The sequence below is a fragment of the Typha angustifolia genome, chromosome 4, assembly GCF_048772165.1.
Source record: "Typha angustifolia cultivar Huaian chromosome 4, ASM4877216v1, whole genome shotgun sequence".
Taxonomy (NCBI): domain Eukaryota; kingdom Viridiplantae; phylum Streptophyta; class Magnoliopsida; order Poales; family Typhaceae; genus Typha; species Typha angustifolia.
In genome coordinates, this window is record NC_133242.1 from 4,402,044 (window position 1) to 4,417,962 (window position 15,919).

The 15,919-nt window shown below is 37.7% G+C and overlaps 4 protein-coding genes across 6 annotated transcripts in view; 2 read left to right on the forward strand and 2 right to left on the reverse strand.

The window, feature by feature from the left end:
- The first annotated feature begins 770 nt into the window (after nt 1-770).
- Nucleotides 771-3,916, forward strand: LOC140758939 (FRIGIDA-like protein 4a). The gene is made up of 3 exons (XM_073095347.1): nt 771-1,719; nt 2,481-2,656; nt 3,057-3,916. The coding sequence occupies exons 1-3, from the start codon at nt 855-857 to the stop codon at nt 3,612-3,614; spliced, it is 1,599 nt and encodes a 532-aa protein (XP_072951448.1). The 5' UTR covers nt 771-854; the 3' UTR covers nt 3,615-3,916.
- A 1,894-nt stretch (nt 3,917-5,810) lies between these two features.
- On the reverse strand, nt 5,811-6,566 carry LOC140759215 (ferredoxin C 1, chloroplastic). The gene has a single exon (XM_073095713.1). It carries the CDS (start codon nt 6,549-6,551, stop codon nt 6,066-6,068), a length of 486 nt encoding a protein of 161 aa, XP_072951814.1. The 5' UTR covers nt 6,552-6,566; the 3' UTR covers nt 5,811-6,065.
- A 4,784-nt stretch (nt 6,567-11,350) lies between these two features.
- Nucleotides 11,351-13,999, reverse strand: LOC140759116 (uncharacterized). Its single transcript, XM_073095590.1, has 2 exons — nt 13,947-13,999; nt 11,351-11,750 (listed from the first exon to the last, which is right to left on the reverse strand). Exons 1-2 carry the CDS (start codon nt 13,997-13,999, stop codon nt 11,351-11,353), a joined length of 453 nt encoding a protein of 150 aa, XP_072951691.1.
- LOC140759667 (uncharacterized) overlaps nt 13,882-15,919 on the forward strand; it is a 43,404-nt gene continuing 41,366 nt past the window's right edge. For all 3 annotated transcript variants that reach the window (XM_073096290.1, XM_073096289.1, XM_073096291.1), the window contains exons 1-2: nt 13,882-14,202; nt 14,625-14,810. In XM_073096290.1, coding sequence (XP_072952391.1) covers nt 14,098-14,202; nt 14,625-14,810 — 291 coding nt within the window. In that variant the 5' untranslated portion in view covers nt 13,882-14,097. The remainder of the gene's footprint in view (nt 14,203-14,624; nt 14,811-15,919) is intronic.

Here is a 15,919-nt window from a genome sequence, read left to right on the forward strand (position 1 = left end):
CCAGCTCACCCAAGCTTGACTCATTTACACCCCTAATTACACCCACCCATTTCCTATGATTTTTAGCCCCACATCAGAAATTTAATTAATTGTATACCATGAATAAGTAAATGCAATGAAAAATAACTAAAATATTTTCATAGGAGACCCCTTATGGTTGACCTATTATGATATATAATATCTTTTATAACTCATCCTATTAAGCCTGATCAGAGCCTAATATCTCACGGGCTAATTAACATTAACAGATATATGATATATTCTAGTCTAGCCCGAGTAATTGGTGGGCATGAATAAATTCTTGAACCCAATCAGCTGGAAAAGTTTAGTCCTAACTCTGCCTCATGACCCACCTGATAATCACCTATATCCTATAGGAATACACTTGCAATGGATAACAAGACCGAATCATGTAGCCTAGAGCAGCCAAGCCAATACGTCGGAATGGCCAGCAAGGTGGATTTCACTCAGGTGTCTCGACCCGATGCTTCTAGCAATCGATGACATAAATAACCCCACGGCCGGGATCCAAGTCGATCCAAGTGCGAACCAGAATGTAGGAGTTTTATACAACTTTTGCTTGGCAGTCTGTCGATGGCGATGTCCAGTACGTTCCTGCGTACGTGCTGTAGGTGATCCCGTCATTTTTATAAGTACCGGTCAGGCTGCTTTGCTTTCTCCTTTACAGTGGAGCAAAAGGACACGTGTCGGCTGTCCATTGGTTTCACGAACTGACTCGTACCTTCCCCGCTCCCTCCTTTTTCCCCCTCTCGCCTTTTCCCTCCTCCTCTCTCCTCTTTCCCCCTTCTAGGGTTAGGGTTTCTCCTCTAGATCGAAGAGATTGTGAGATCGCGATGGGTTCGGCGGCGGCCGCCGTCACGAGCTCTCTCATCCAGGACAGCTTCGCGCAGCTCGAGCGGCAGCGCGAGCTCATCTCTAGCTGCACCCTCCTCTGGAAGGAGCTCTCCGACCATTTCTCCTCCCTTGAGCGCGACCTCGAGGCCAAATCCGAGTCCCTCCGCTCCAAGTCCCAAGCCCTAGACCTCAACACCCAGCAAACCCTCAACTCCCTCCACCGCCGCGAGATCTCCATCGACGCGGCCGTCGACGCCGCCCTCGCCGATCTTGACCACCGCCGCGCCGCCTCCGTACGATCCCTCTCCTCCGATGACCCTGTGGACAATCTTCCCGGAAAGCTGAGATCTTTGTGCTCCAAAATGGATTCCGACGCATTCTGGGACCTTATAGTGTCGAAGAGGAAGGAGGTGGAAGTTCTCAGGTCGGAGATCCCTCTCGCGCTTGCCGACTGCATCGATCCAGCTAAATTCGTGTTAGAGGCCATCTCTAAGGTTTTCCCCGTGGATAAAAGGGCGGTGAAGTCGCCGAGTGAGCTCGGGTGGGCGTGTGTGCTAATTCTGGAGTCGTTGGTCCCAGTACTAGCAGATCCCGAGCTTGGGACAGCAAGGCTTTTGGTGACGAGGAGTGTAAAGGATCGGGCTAAGGAGATGGCGGAGGCATGGAAGGAAGGGTTGGAGCAGCGGGGCGGGCTGGAGGGTGCAAAGCCACCAGATGCACACACTTTCCTTCAGCATGTTGTGACGTTTCGGATTCCGGCGAAGGAGGACCGGGACTTGTACCAGAAGATCATTGTTAACTTCTCGTGGCGTAGGCAGATGCCCAAACTTGCTATGGAATTGGGACTTGAGGATAGAATGGCTGGTATGGGGTTTCTTTATCTTACTCTATATGTCTATCATTATTCTATCGCGTTATGTTACTCATTAGTACCTACGTAATGCAGCTTATGTAGTGCATTACTGCAGTATAGAGACTCTTTTGGGAGTCTTAATGTGGATATGTTGTTATTCTTGTAGCATCCTCATTTTCTGTTTAGCTACTATTACCGTCTCAGGATGCAGTCTTCTGTTATTTGAGTTAGTAGCATGCTACTGTTTTAAATGCACTTGTTACATCAAAGCATAAATGTGTGGTTCCCCCCTCCTTTTCCTTTTACTTTTGTCAGTACTTTCTATCATCCTATCACTATTTGCAACATATTATTACTTGAGTCAAATTTGTTTACTTGAATAAATCTGTGATTAGTTTTCTGGAATGCCAAGGGCTACTAGTTAACAGGAGGGATGGTCGTTATTCAAGCCCCTAATTGCTACTACAGAGGGAGATGTTATTTTCAGCTTGTAAACTGCTCTTTATTAAACATGGGCAACTTCTTAATTTGCCATTTTGATCTTTCATGTTGATTTAATCTATATTCTCTACAACCTTGATTGTATATAGTGTGGACTTTGCATGATAAGTATCATCTTCTATTTATTTTCTTTAGAGAAAGAAAATTCTTTCTGAAATATTCATGTTACTTTCAGAGGTTACATGTTTGTGTTTTCTTTTTTGTTTTTGTTTGTTTTTTGGGTGTGGTTTGTCTTAGATGATTGACTTACGAACATTGAATTGGTTTACAGATATAATTGAGGAACTTATTGGCAAGAGACAACAGCTTGATGCAGTAAACTTTGCCTACGAGGCTGGTCTTCAGGACAAATTCCCCCCTGTTCCTCTGCTGAAGTCATTTCTGAAGTGTTCAAAGAAGGTGCAGTCTTCAACTTTTGAAGATCACAACAACTCTGGCCAAGCTGTGGTATGTAAATTCTTATCCTTTTTATGGTGGTAGTTCACTAATGAGCAACTCTGAGTTGTGAGTTGTGACTAAACTAAAGTGCTGTTTGTCATTCTTTCTATCTATTTATTTTAAGATGTTATTGATGGTTCTTCTAATGAAGGGCACTTATTTTAAATGTTTCGTTTTGTAAAACGGCAATCAAAAGTTTCAGTTTCTTGTCGTTTTTAGTGTGTGTTCTGTTATACAGATTTGACAGCTTTTTTGTTATCTAGTCCACTAAAATGTCCCTATCAGTTGATTGAAAAAAACTTTTGTATGTGATTTATTTGTATGCTTAGAGGGATATGATTACTGCAGCTATTCCTTCTTATTGTCAATTTAAGAGCTAGAGATTCTTTCCTTTCGGGATCTTTTGCAGGTCAATGCTAATAGGAAGGAACAGTCAGCTATCCGTGCAGTCATGAAATGTATTGAGGATCGCAAGCTTGAAGCTGAGTTTCCCTTGGAAAACCTTCAGAAGCGTCTTGAAAATCTGGAGAAGGCCAAAGCTGAGAAGAAGAAGCCTGCAGGTGGTGGTCCTGCAAACAGTGGTCCAGCCAACAAACGCACACGAGCAAACAGTGGGGGGCCAATGCCTCCTGCCAAGGCTGGTCGACTGACAAGCAATGCTTACGTGTCATCTTTCCCTGCTGCTCCCACCTATGTGCGGTCACCATCTGCCCACACCACATATCCAGCTAATCCACCTCCTCATCCTTATGATAGGCCAGCAGGACATGGAGTTTATGGCAGTCGAAGCCCACCAGCGATGAGGGATCCATATGCATATCCAACTGAAGAGGTAGCCAATGCAGCGCTTGGTGTGCCGTACCCCTCTGCTCCTATTAGTTATCCTGTCTATGGGGGTTACAACAACTGCATGGGAGGTTATAGCAATAGCTTTGTGCCGGGGTATCAGCAGGCTTATTATCGGTAGGAATTGTCAAGTCCTAAATGGATGATAACCACTAATGATCCAGTCTCATTTTCTCAGTGGCTACTTTTAGTGACTGACTAAGAAAGTAGGGTTGTGTGCGAGCTCATCCTTAGACCGTTGGTTAGGTCTTGCTTAGATCAGCTGTATCTTGCTTCAATAATGTATGTAAATGTTCTGAGATGTTTTAATCATTCAGCACTAAACACTGGACATATGAAAGTGCTTTAATATTGCAAGGCTGTTGCTAGCTTGTAATATCAAATATTAATCTATAAATGAATATGTGTAGTTAGTTAGGTAAAGCTTTCTTTGCTTGCTTTGTTTCCAGATGATCAATGACTGGCATTCCTTGTCTAAAGTTTGCATTTGGCAGTGCAATTATTGTCTATTTCCGCCCATTTAGAACATTTATTTGATGAACTATGTTGAACTTGATGTAGGTGGTTGCTTTCCTCAATGTTTTTAGTACCCTTTGGTCCTTTTACCATTGTCGTTTGCTTCTGTTGTCACACTGATTTGTTTGTTGGAAGCCTTTGTAATTTTCTTCTTCAAAAGAAACCCAGTTTACGGGGTGCCACGACATGCACTAATTAATATATGCCTGTCTTCTTTTCCCTCTACCACCTCTTTTCGCAATAATGGTGGAGGAAAAAGAAAGTGTGGTAATTGCCTACTTTATTCTTACTGTGGACTAGTAAGTCTCATCTGCTTTGGTCTTGTTGTTGTCGAACGGATATATTTTCCATAGAATAACAATACGTTCACGGTATTGCACTGGACAACACTCTTCATGTTTATTATAAATAATCGTGTTCTATAGTTCAATTATTTGTCGGCAGCCTCCTTACTAGGTTTCGTCCATAATTAATCTTTTAATTTATTATAATAGATTATATTGTACATTATATATGTAAATAATGTGTATTTTATTATAATAAAAATATGTATAGATTATTAAAAAAAAAATATATGTACTCAGTTTTATATACTAAATCGAGAAATCAAATATAACCTGATCAAAATTAATAATCTGCTAACAAGTTTTTGAATATCAAATGCGTCCTTCAACTATCTGACGCAACTCTCTTCATCTCACCTGGGCTTAGTAATTGCTGAGTCGCTGACACAAATATTGCTGTGATATCAAATGCTGTGGTGGTAAACGCAATTGCTACAACTGCATTTCAAGTTTTGTGACATACTCTGTTTCATTATATTCTTTTAACCCATGCAATGATGCTGTGATCTTTAGAACTTCTTTATTAGGGCTTTGTTGCAGGAGAAGGAACTAGCTGACTCATTTTTATAGACTCGGCTTTGATATCTGACCATGGTGGCTTGATCTTTGAGGATGGCTATTGCTTAATAGTCTATGTGCATCATCTGCTCTGAGTTTTTTTTTTCATAGAATAGTAGGAATTTACGAAGATCATTGTGTGTAAATGTGCGAGTGAAGAGAGACATAGGGAGACTAAGTCTAGATACCTTCTGCAATCCTAAAATGCAAAACAGAGTATTGCAATCTTAGGAACTTATCATGAGTTTTTGACCTATCTATTATCCCATCTACTCCATGAATTAGATGGTATCTCAAATTTAATATAAAAATGAGTGTTTTGGCTATATTAACTGTCTATGTTAGTTAATATTGAAAATATTGAACAATTCAACACTTAAACTATTAGGAAAAACACCAAACCATCAACGCTAAGAGATAATTATTTTTGTCACATTAAAAGTCGGACAGTTCAATATCTTATTGCTAAAATGTTAAATTGTTTAGTAGAACTTTTTAGTTTGGAGGGATATAACTTCGTGTCTAATAATCTATTTAGAATATATGATATGTTATTTGGAATATGAGAGTGAAACGAATGTAATACTTAATTGGATTTTAGACGAGAAAGATTATGTAAGAGTATAAACTAAAAATTTAGAACATCGTAACTTTATGCTCAATTATCTGTTTTGATTATAAAATATGGCGTTGGTACGAGAAATTTTATATAGGCAATATCTTAATATAGTAAATTTAAGGATTAAATAAAAAATAATTGTTTTTTAATAAAAAAATGTTATTGTTCATACAAGGTAAAAGAAAAATGTGAAAGGTAATAAGTCAAAAACAAGGGGCTGGATCTATGCCATTGCAACTCATGTCATGCATGCTGCATCCATCATACAGAGATCAATACATCATAGAAACATTCAACCTCTTACTCAGGCTAAGAGCTTTATTTCATAACTCAGATACTAATTTCACACCAAGAATAGATACAAGCAGCTCTAATTAGCAGGAGCAAACACTAATTCTAAAGGCCTAGCAGTAATCAACTAATTAATAACTCACCATGGAAATCCACCAAAAGAAAAGAAAAAGTTCTAATTTAGTGTAGGAAAGCAGCAACAAGAAGGGGAATCGATTTGGGCAGAGAACGACCTGAATCGGGATCAATCGTCGGCGGTGGCGAGCTGGAGCGAGAGCAGCTCCTCCTCGGGGATCGTGCGGATGTGGCAGTCGGATCGGGGGTAGGAGGCGCAGAGCAGCGCGTAGCCGCGCTCGACTACGTCGTCGCTGAGCATGCCGTCGCTCTGATCGACGGCCCCGGCGAGGAGGCGCGCCGGGCATGTCATGCAGACGCCGAGCTTGCAGTCGTGGGGGACGTCGAGGCCCTCCTCGAGGGCGCGCTCGAGGATGGTCTCATCGGGGGCGACCTCTAGGGTTTGGGTGGAGCCGGCGTGCTCGAAGGTGACCTTGTAGGAGGAGGAGGAGGAGGCGGCGGCGGGAGGAGGAGATGGGAGGCGGCGGGTGCTGCGGCCAGGGAAGAGAGGAGAGACGAGTAGTTTAGGGTTGATGTAGGGGTTGGGGTTGGGGTTGGGTTTGGGTTTGGGTTCAATGAGAGGGGAGAAGGGGAGGAAGAGGAGGGAGGAAGCCATGGGAGGAAAGTCGAGAGATGGGAATAGAGAGGGAGAGAGATTACTTAAAAAGAGGAGAGGATAAGGTGGGCATGGAGTTACTGTGGAGTCCGGAATGGAGCTCCGATAATTAACCCGTTTGGATTGGGTTCAAACAAGGTTAGTGTTCCACTAACCTTGGTTTTGACACTTGAATACACTTATCCTCCTTAAGGTTGACCTCAAATACTAATCTCAAATTTTTTGAGAGATTACTTGACGATTAATCTCAATTTTGAGAAAAGATAATTTGATGGATTTTAACTGCACGAGGATAATGGGCTGTCAAACTCTGACAATGCTTGGGTTCAAAGTTGTTGGCTTAGAACACTTTTTATCTAATGAGTATTATGTTAAAACTTCTGTTCTATTAGATCTTTCATGATTAAATATGAACAATTCAATTAACAGCCCAAAGATCACCAATACCGAATATTTCACAGACAAAACTTGATATGATTTGTTGCTTAAGATGACATACCTTGATTAACAACAGAAGATGTAATGGCTGCCATCTTCTTTCTTCTGACTGCTGAAGGTTGCTATTCTTCTCAGAATTCAGTTTCTCTTTCTAACCCTATTTCTTTATGTGTTTTTTGATGGAAAAGAATGCGACTCTTGGCAGGGAGAGAGAGGACTCAATCCTTGATTATATAACATTTAACTCTAAATCTGGTACGTCCATCATATACCAATTCAACGTTTCAGAATAATCACAGATCTAATACTCTAATTATAGAACGATCTATTTATGACTTAATTAATCGGGTCACATTAAGATTAGAAACTGCATAACGTTAAAAGTAAATGAGCCATTAAATGAGCCATTTGCAATTTCTAATAGCAGATTTCTAACATTCTCCCACTTGACCCGATTATTCATAATATCAAGTGTTGAACATCATACTATGATAAATTTCTGAGAGTTATGGCGGTTGTGCATTATTAATTCAATGCATTCCCTTCCATATACTGCAATACCAGCAATCCATCAATTCATATTCATAATTTATATAAAACAGCATAATGGCCATAAAATGTCTTATATCATAATGATTAAACATAATATCTTTATAAGACTCTTTCTTGTTTAAAATTACATAAAATACGTACTACTACATTAAAACAAGAGACACATAATTATATATCAAAAACACATAAAAGAGCTCAGAATGTCACACATCAATTATTAATACAACCAAGACCCATTCTTTGAACATGTTCCTTAAATTGTCTTGGTTGTAACCCTTTCGTCAAAGGGTCTGCAATCATAAGTTCTATCCTGATGTGCATGATTGACACTCTTTGTTTTTGAACCTCATCTTTCACAACAAGATACTTCAGTTCCATATGTTTGGCATCTTTAAAGTACTTATCGTTCTTTGAGAAAAACACTACTACAAAGTTATCATAATAAATTTTCAACGGCTTGCTAATGGTGTCGACAACCGCAATTCCTGAAATAAAGTTCCGCAACCACAATGCATGAATTGTGGCTTCAAAACATGTCACAAATTCTGCCTTCATAGTAGATAAAGCAACGATAGTCTGTTTCACACTTTTCCATAATATGGCACCTTGAGAAATCATAAACAGGTAACCAAAGGTTGATTTTCTAGTATCGATGCATCCAGCAAAATCTGAATCGCTATATCCAATCACCTCCAATTCATTGGATCTTCTATACATGAGCATGTAATCTTTCGTGCCTTGTAAGTACCTCAAAACTTTCTTTGCAGCTTGCCAATGTTCCTTTCCTGGATTACTTTGATACCTCCCTAACATACCGACTGCAAAACTGATATCCGATCTAGTACAGGTTTAAACATACATTAGGCTACCAACAACAGATGCATATGGAATTGATTCCATTTCCTTTCGTTCAACATCATTCTTAGGACATTGCATGAGATTGAATTTATCACCTTTTTATATAGGAACTGTCCCAGGTGAACACTTACTCATTCCAAATCTCTCTAAAATTATTTCGATATATCCTTTCTGAGACAATCCCAATATTCCTTGTGATCGATCATGGAATATTTCTATTCCAATCACATAGGATGCCTCTCCCATATCTTTCATTTCAAAGTTCGTTGAGAGAAATTTCTTAGTCTCATGCAATAGACTTAAATTATTTGCAGCAAGTAAGATGTCATCAACATAAAGGACCAAATAAATAAACTTGCTCCCACTGATCTTTTGATATATACAGTGATCAACCGTATTTTCCTTAAAACCAAAAGATGTAATAATAGTATTCAACTTAATATACCATTGCCGAGATGCTTGTTTAAGTCCATATATTGACTTCTTAAGTTTACACACCAATTACTCTTTACCTTCTACAGACAGGTTGATCCATATAAACATCCTCATCAAGATCTCCATTCAGAAAAGCTGTTTTCACATCCATTTGATGCAACTCCAAATCATAATGAGCTACTAATGCCATTATTATTCTTAGTGAATCCTTTTTCGAAATAGGAGAAAATGTCTCCTTGTAATCAACACCATCTTTCTGAGTGTAACCCTTAGCGACAAGTCTAGCTTTATACCGTTCGATATTACCACTAGAGTCGTGTTTGGTTTTAAAAACCCATTTGCATCCGGCTCTTTTACAGCCATGTGGTAACTCAACGAGATCCCAAACTTCATTCTGTTGCATGGACTTCAGTTCTTCTTTCATAGCATTAATCCATTCCATTGACTCTTTACTTTCTACAGCATGTGAAAACGAAACTGGATTCTTATTGATTCCTATATCATAATCTGATTCTTTCATATAAACCACATAATCATTAGAAATAGCTGACCTACGATCTCTTTGAGATCTTCTTAATGCTACTTGTTGTGGTTCATGCATATCAGTATTATGTAAGTCATTTTCTTCAGAAAGTACTTCTTCATTTATATGTTGTTCATCATCATCATGCTGTTCTACAAAATCTGGAACAACATTTGGAGTAATAGTAGATGGAGGAACTATTCTAGGCAATGTAACATTTACCCTTGTTTCCTTTATTTCTACTATTTGTCTTCTAGTACTCCCACTGACTTCACCAATCTCAATGAATCTTGCATTACCAGTTTCTACAATTCTTGGACTATGATTAGGACAGTAAAACACATACCCTTTAGATTTCTCAGGGTACCCACTGATCGTTCGAGAATCTAATTTCTTTTCGTGTGGATTATAAATTCTCGCTTCCGTTGGACAACTCCAAACATGCAGGTGTCTTAAGCTAGGTTTCCTGTTTGTCCATAACTCAAAAGGAGTCTTTTGAACAGCTTTACTAGGAACCCTATTCAACAAATAATTAGCGGTTTTGAGAGCATACGACCACAAATTCTTAGGTAGTGTAGAATCTGACATCATACTCCTAATCATATCTATTAACGTCCTATTGCACCTTTCTGCTACACCATTTTGCTGTGGTGTACCTACATTGTGTATTGCGCACATATGCCATGACTTTCGAGAAATTTTGCAAATGGACCTAGACATTGGTCTGACTCATTATATTTACCATAATATTCACCACCTCTATCAGACCTTATGATTTTCACCTTTTTATCTAATTGCCTCTCAACTTCCTTTACAAGCGTCTCAAGGACATTTACAGATTGAGATTTTTCATGAAGCAAATAGACATAACCATAACGTAAAAAATCGTCAATAAAAGTGATGAAACATTTTTCTCTATTAAAGGCTAGAGTGTCCATAGGTCCGCAAATATCAGTGTGTATTATTTCAAGATGCCGGCTGCTTCTAGTGGCTCCTTTCTTATTATGTTTGGTTTGTTTACCTTTAATACAATCCACACATAATTCTAGATCACTAAAGTTCAAATTTGACAAAATTTCATTACTTACTAATCTCATCATTCTTTCTTTGGATATATGACCTAGTCTTTTATGCCACAAGAAAGCAGAATTTTCATTCATCATGCTACGTTTGCATTCAACATTATTTACTACATTTAGCAAGGAATTCGCATAAGTGTTATTCAGTTTCAATTTATATAAATCATCAATTAGAATACTAGAACCAACATTATCAGTATTCTTATATAAATCAAAACAACCAGATCCAAACATACATCTAAAACTAGAAATATCCAACTTACTTACGGAAATAAGGTTTCTAGATAATGAAGGTACATAAAGGGTACTATATAAGTCTAATACATATCTACTTTCTAGAATTAGATGATAAGTCTCAATGCCTTCAATTGAGGATTTCATTCCGTTTCCCATAAAGAGAAAACGATCTTCATTTGGATTTATAGTTCGGATCATAAGGAATCCCTGCATATTATTGGAAACATGAGTTTTAGCACCAGTATCAAGCCACCATATATTAATAGGAACTTCAACTAAATTTGATTCAAAACATACGAAAGATAGATAATTACCTTTCTTTTCAAACCAAGCTATCCTTTTCGAACAATCACTTTGATAATGTCCTTTCCTTTTACATAAATGACATTGAACATCCTTTAGTTCCTTCTTTTCCTTATCCCGCCCATTCTTAGCAGGTGCCTTTTTCTTCTTGAAATGACTTGATTTTCCTTTCTTTTCTTTACCAGCTTTATTACTTACAAAACTTACTGAGTGATTCACTTGATTTTTCAAATGTCCTTCTTCCTGAACAAGTCTACTGGCCAATTCATTAACATTCCACTTATCCTTTATAGTGTTACAATTAATCTGAAAAGGTCCATATTCAGGATAAACTGGACAAGAAAAGAATCCTCTATTGTGAGTCCCAGAGACTTTTACCTTGCTGCAATATTAGTCATCTCTATAATGTGCTCTTGCATAGTTTGCGACCCATCAAACTTTATGGTCGTGAGTTTTGCCATAAGAGTACCAGCGAGTGACTTATCAGCTGAACGAAAATGCTCTTCCACAAACTGCATATATTCCTTAGCACTATCTGTTTGTGGAATTGTTGACTTGATATTGTTAGCAACAGTTATCTTAATAAACATAAGGCTCAATTTGTTACTGCGTTCCCATGCTTTATGGTGTGTTTTTTCTGCCTCAGTACTAGCTGTTATAAGAGCAGTAGGTTTATCCTCAAGGAGTGCCAAGTCAAGATCCTGAACATCTAAATGGAAATTGACTTGTTCACTCCATTCAGAAAAATTAACACATGTGTATTCATGGGAACTACTGCAAATTTAAAAATGAAGTAACTATAAGCTCATAACTAACGCGATTCAGATATATACATAATAGTATAATATAGCACTCATTTGGGTAGATACTATCTTATACTTAACACAATTAAATACCAAAACATAAGTAAGTAATAAATATATTCAATTAAATAGTACTGGCATCTTTGGATGATCAATATTTATTTAATCAAAATATCTATTAATCCCATCATGTCAACTAGTTATAGAACAAGACTTTCCTTTGGGTAAGTTCTCAAGTTCTTTCATTAGTGACGCCAATTTTAATTGGTATTCATAACTGGCAATTTCTATCAATATCATTATTCTGATTTTGACCACTTTGGTGGTTAACAAAAACATAAATCTCATGTGCATAATGACTTATAACACATACTTTATGCAAAACAATCAGTCACAGAACAATTACTTTTATGTCCAATTTCAAATAATTATTTTGTACTAGTAAATAATGCACAAAAGACCCTAAAAACTCTGAAATTGTAAAGAAAATTCGAAAACTCTATATTCGACCATCGGATCGCGAATCTGAACCCACAATGGGTGAAACTAATCTATAGGCCTTTGTGCTGTGGAGTTCATGTCAAAATTTCAGCCCGATTTGACGGACGGATCAAAAGTTACACCCCTTTTTGTGAAGCATGCGTAGGACTTGATTAGACATCATGAGTAAAGCACACAACAGATCAATTGCAATTATAGGAAATATTCAATTATTTATTGGTTGCTCTGATACCAAATGTTAAAACTTCTGTTCTATTAGATCTTTCATGATTAAATATGAATAATTCAATTAACAGCCCAAAGATCACCAATACCGAATATTTCATAGACAAAACTTGATATGATGCTTAAGATGACATACCTTGATTAACAGCGAAAGATGTAATGGCTGCCATCTTCTTTCTTCTGATTGCTGACGGTTGCTATTCTTCTCAGAATTCAGTTTCTCTCTCTAACCCTATTTCTTTATGCGTTTCTTGATGTAGAAGAATGCAACTCTTGGCAGGGAGAGAGAGGACCCAATCCTTAATTATATAACATTTAGCTCTAAATCTGGTACGTCCATCATATACCAATTCAACGTTTCAGAATAATCACAGATCTAATGCTCTAATTATAGAATGATCTATTTATGACTTAATTAATCGGGTCACATTAAAATTAGAAACTGCATAACGTTAAAAGTAAATGAGCCATTTGCAGTTTCTAATAGCAGATTTCTAACATATCATGCTCAGTTACAAGTCGAAAATTTAAAACTTAGCTTCGTTGCTGTTATTGTTAGATAGGAACTTCCACCAGATAGATGGATCAAATTGAACTATGATGATTCATTTGCTAATAGAACAGAAATTTGTAGGAGTGGTTTCATTCTCTGACAAACTAATGGTTTTGAACATATGAGTCTTATAAATTGATGATCATAGCTAAGGCTAACACAATGAAAAAAGGCATCGCTTTGTATTTTTCAGCAAAAATACTAACGTGCGGCTCGAGTCTAACTCAATTTTGACATTTTGAAGACTTTTCAGCAAAAATACTCTAATGTGTAGCTCAATAGTTATGTCTTACTAACTCATGATATAACTCATCAATTTCTCGATAGATATTAGAATTAGTTATTTTATAGGTTTCTTAGAGAGTGTATATATGCATAGGTTTCTTAGAGCACTATATATATATATATATATATATATATATTATTTGGTTATTCAATCTATTTATTAGGGGGAGCTAATACTTTTGTCTAGTTTATAATTACTGATCATAATTTATTAAAAAAGATAATTAAGATGAGCTTTGTTGAACCAAGCATTTGTGTGGGCAAGTTTGAGTGAGATGCAAACTTAATTCAAAGTTTAAATTGGACCAAAGTTGATAATAAACCAAATTCAAATTGAATCAAACTTGATTGAATTGAAGAATATATATGAAACATCTTGATTTAGTGATTCTAAACTATATTATTTCAAGCCTTCCCCAGTGGCAGTGGATCAAACTCGGCTCAACGATCCCTCCGATCTCGATCCAACGGCCCTAAAACCTTCCCATCACAAAGATCGTGAAGGTAATTATGTCATTCCCCTTCGCGTCCACGACTAAAGGGAGAAGGCGAGAAGGGGTAAAGAAAGGCTCGTGCCACCTCGCTGCTCTCCCACCTCTCTACCCCCGCCTTCGCTTCTCGACGATCTCGTAATGCCCAGCCTTCCTCCTCCCCATCGTCCTCCGAGATCCAAACGCTAACCGTAAACGTTCCTGGAAATCGAAGAATCTAGTATTCGTCGTCGGGGGAGAGAGAGAGAGAGAGAGGGAGGAAGATGGCTTTCATGGCGGTGCTCGAGTCCGATCTGCGCGCCCTCTCGTCCGAAGCCCGCCGCAGGTACCCGGCGGTGAAGGACGCGGCCGAGCACGCGATCTTGAAGGTATTCGTCGGATTCCTCCCTCGCGTCTCTACTCAGATCTGGTCGTTTATTTTGTTCCGCGCAAACATATGATTTGCATCGGAATCCTGGTCCTTAGATTGGTTGATGAGAAGAATAGATTCTTGTGAAACGAATTGTTTTTGGAAAATTTAATTTTTTCTTCGTTTTAAGTAACTAGAATTACCGACCAAATTGGAGTACTGGCGGTTATCTTACGAAATATTGCGATAACCGTGTTTCTCGTATATGTACACGACTTATTTTCTGAGTCAGTAGGAATCTGCCTACTATTCCAATGAAGTGGAAAGGTTTAAAACTTTAGCTTGCTGTTTTGGTGATTTTGCTTTTTGTTAACTTTGAAATCATTCGAGCTTGATAATTGCTACTGTGTTAATTTTAAATAAATGTGCTTTCATCTGCAGCTACGTTCCCTCTCTAGTCCAAACGAAATAGCACAAAATGATGATATACTGCGGATATTTCTGATGGCATGCGATGTTAAGTCAGTGAAACTGAGTGTCATTGGACTCTCTTGTTTGCAAAAGCTCATATCGCACGATGCTGTTGCACCATCAGCTTTGAAGGAGATACTTTCTACTTTGAAGGATGTGAGTTCAATTTCATTGTTATTGTTGTTGTGATCATTATTATGTTTATTTCATTATTTGTATACCTGAAATTCCTGGAGATTATATTTGCATCCATGAAATTTTGTTTTTCTAAATTTGTTTTAAAGAAGAATGTTCTATTTCTGTTGCTGTTTCATAGTTTATAAGAGTACAAGAGATCTTGTATGCTGATTTACGCCCATTTTTTCTGACATTTATATACTTATATGGCAACATATTCCATATAATTCGTTGGAATAAAATTTGAGAAGGTGTATCACTGTAGCTTTTGTGGCATGACTTTCCAATGATATACAAGTTAATGATGAAACTAATTTAATGTAATTCTACAAATTTCGCTGAAGGAGATAGTGGATCTACGACTCTACTTATCTGATCAGGATTAAAACATCATCCATCATTCAAGATTTCAGAGGCTCTCTTATATCCCTTCAGTTTTCAATTTGTATGAAATGAACCACTAACAATTGGAGATATAGTTGCAGATAGATAAACAATACATGCTCACCCATGTCGAAGTTTAGAACCATAAAGAAATGAGATTTAACAAATTAGTTTCTCTTATATATATTTGATATACAACTATTGCTTTCTGTAAAGTGAACTCTGATATGCAGCTATTCCTTTAATGGTGATTATATGTTATATTCTCTTCTTTAAAGTGGCCAGCACAAAATGATACTGCTAACTAGAGCAGGCAAATTGATCCTGAGAGGCAATGGCTTGAAAAGTCTTTTTGATAATTTGCCATTTTGGTAGGGAACACTCTAGCTAGCTGAAGCCAACAAATTTCCTGGTTTTAGTCCTGTTTTCAGACCTGACCAGGTTGAAAGTGATCAGTTAAAATCTTTTCAAACCACACCCTTTAAGGAAATATGATTGGATGACTATAACACTAAATATGATGTATGGATAACAAGACTCGCAAAGAACTTTCGAGGAAACCTTACACTCAAGTTTAAGGAAGAAGTTATTATGGGATGAAATTGGCATAATAGGGAGCTGTAAACAAAATGCAGAACTTGAAAGTTAGCAAGGTGAGGATGTTGAGGTGGATGACGGGTTTATTAGATGTCTAGAAAGATACT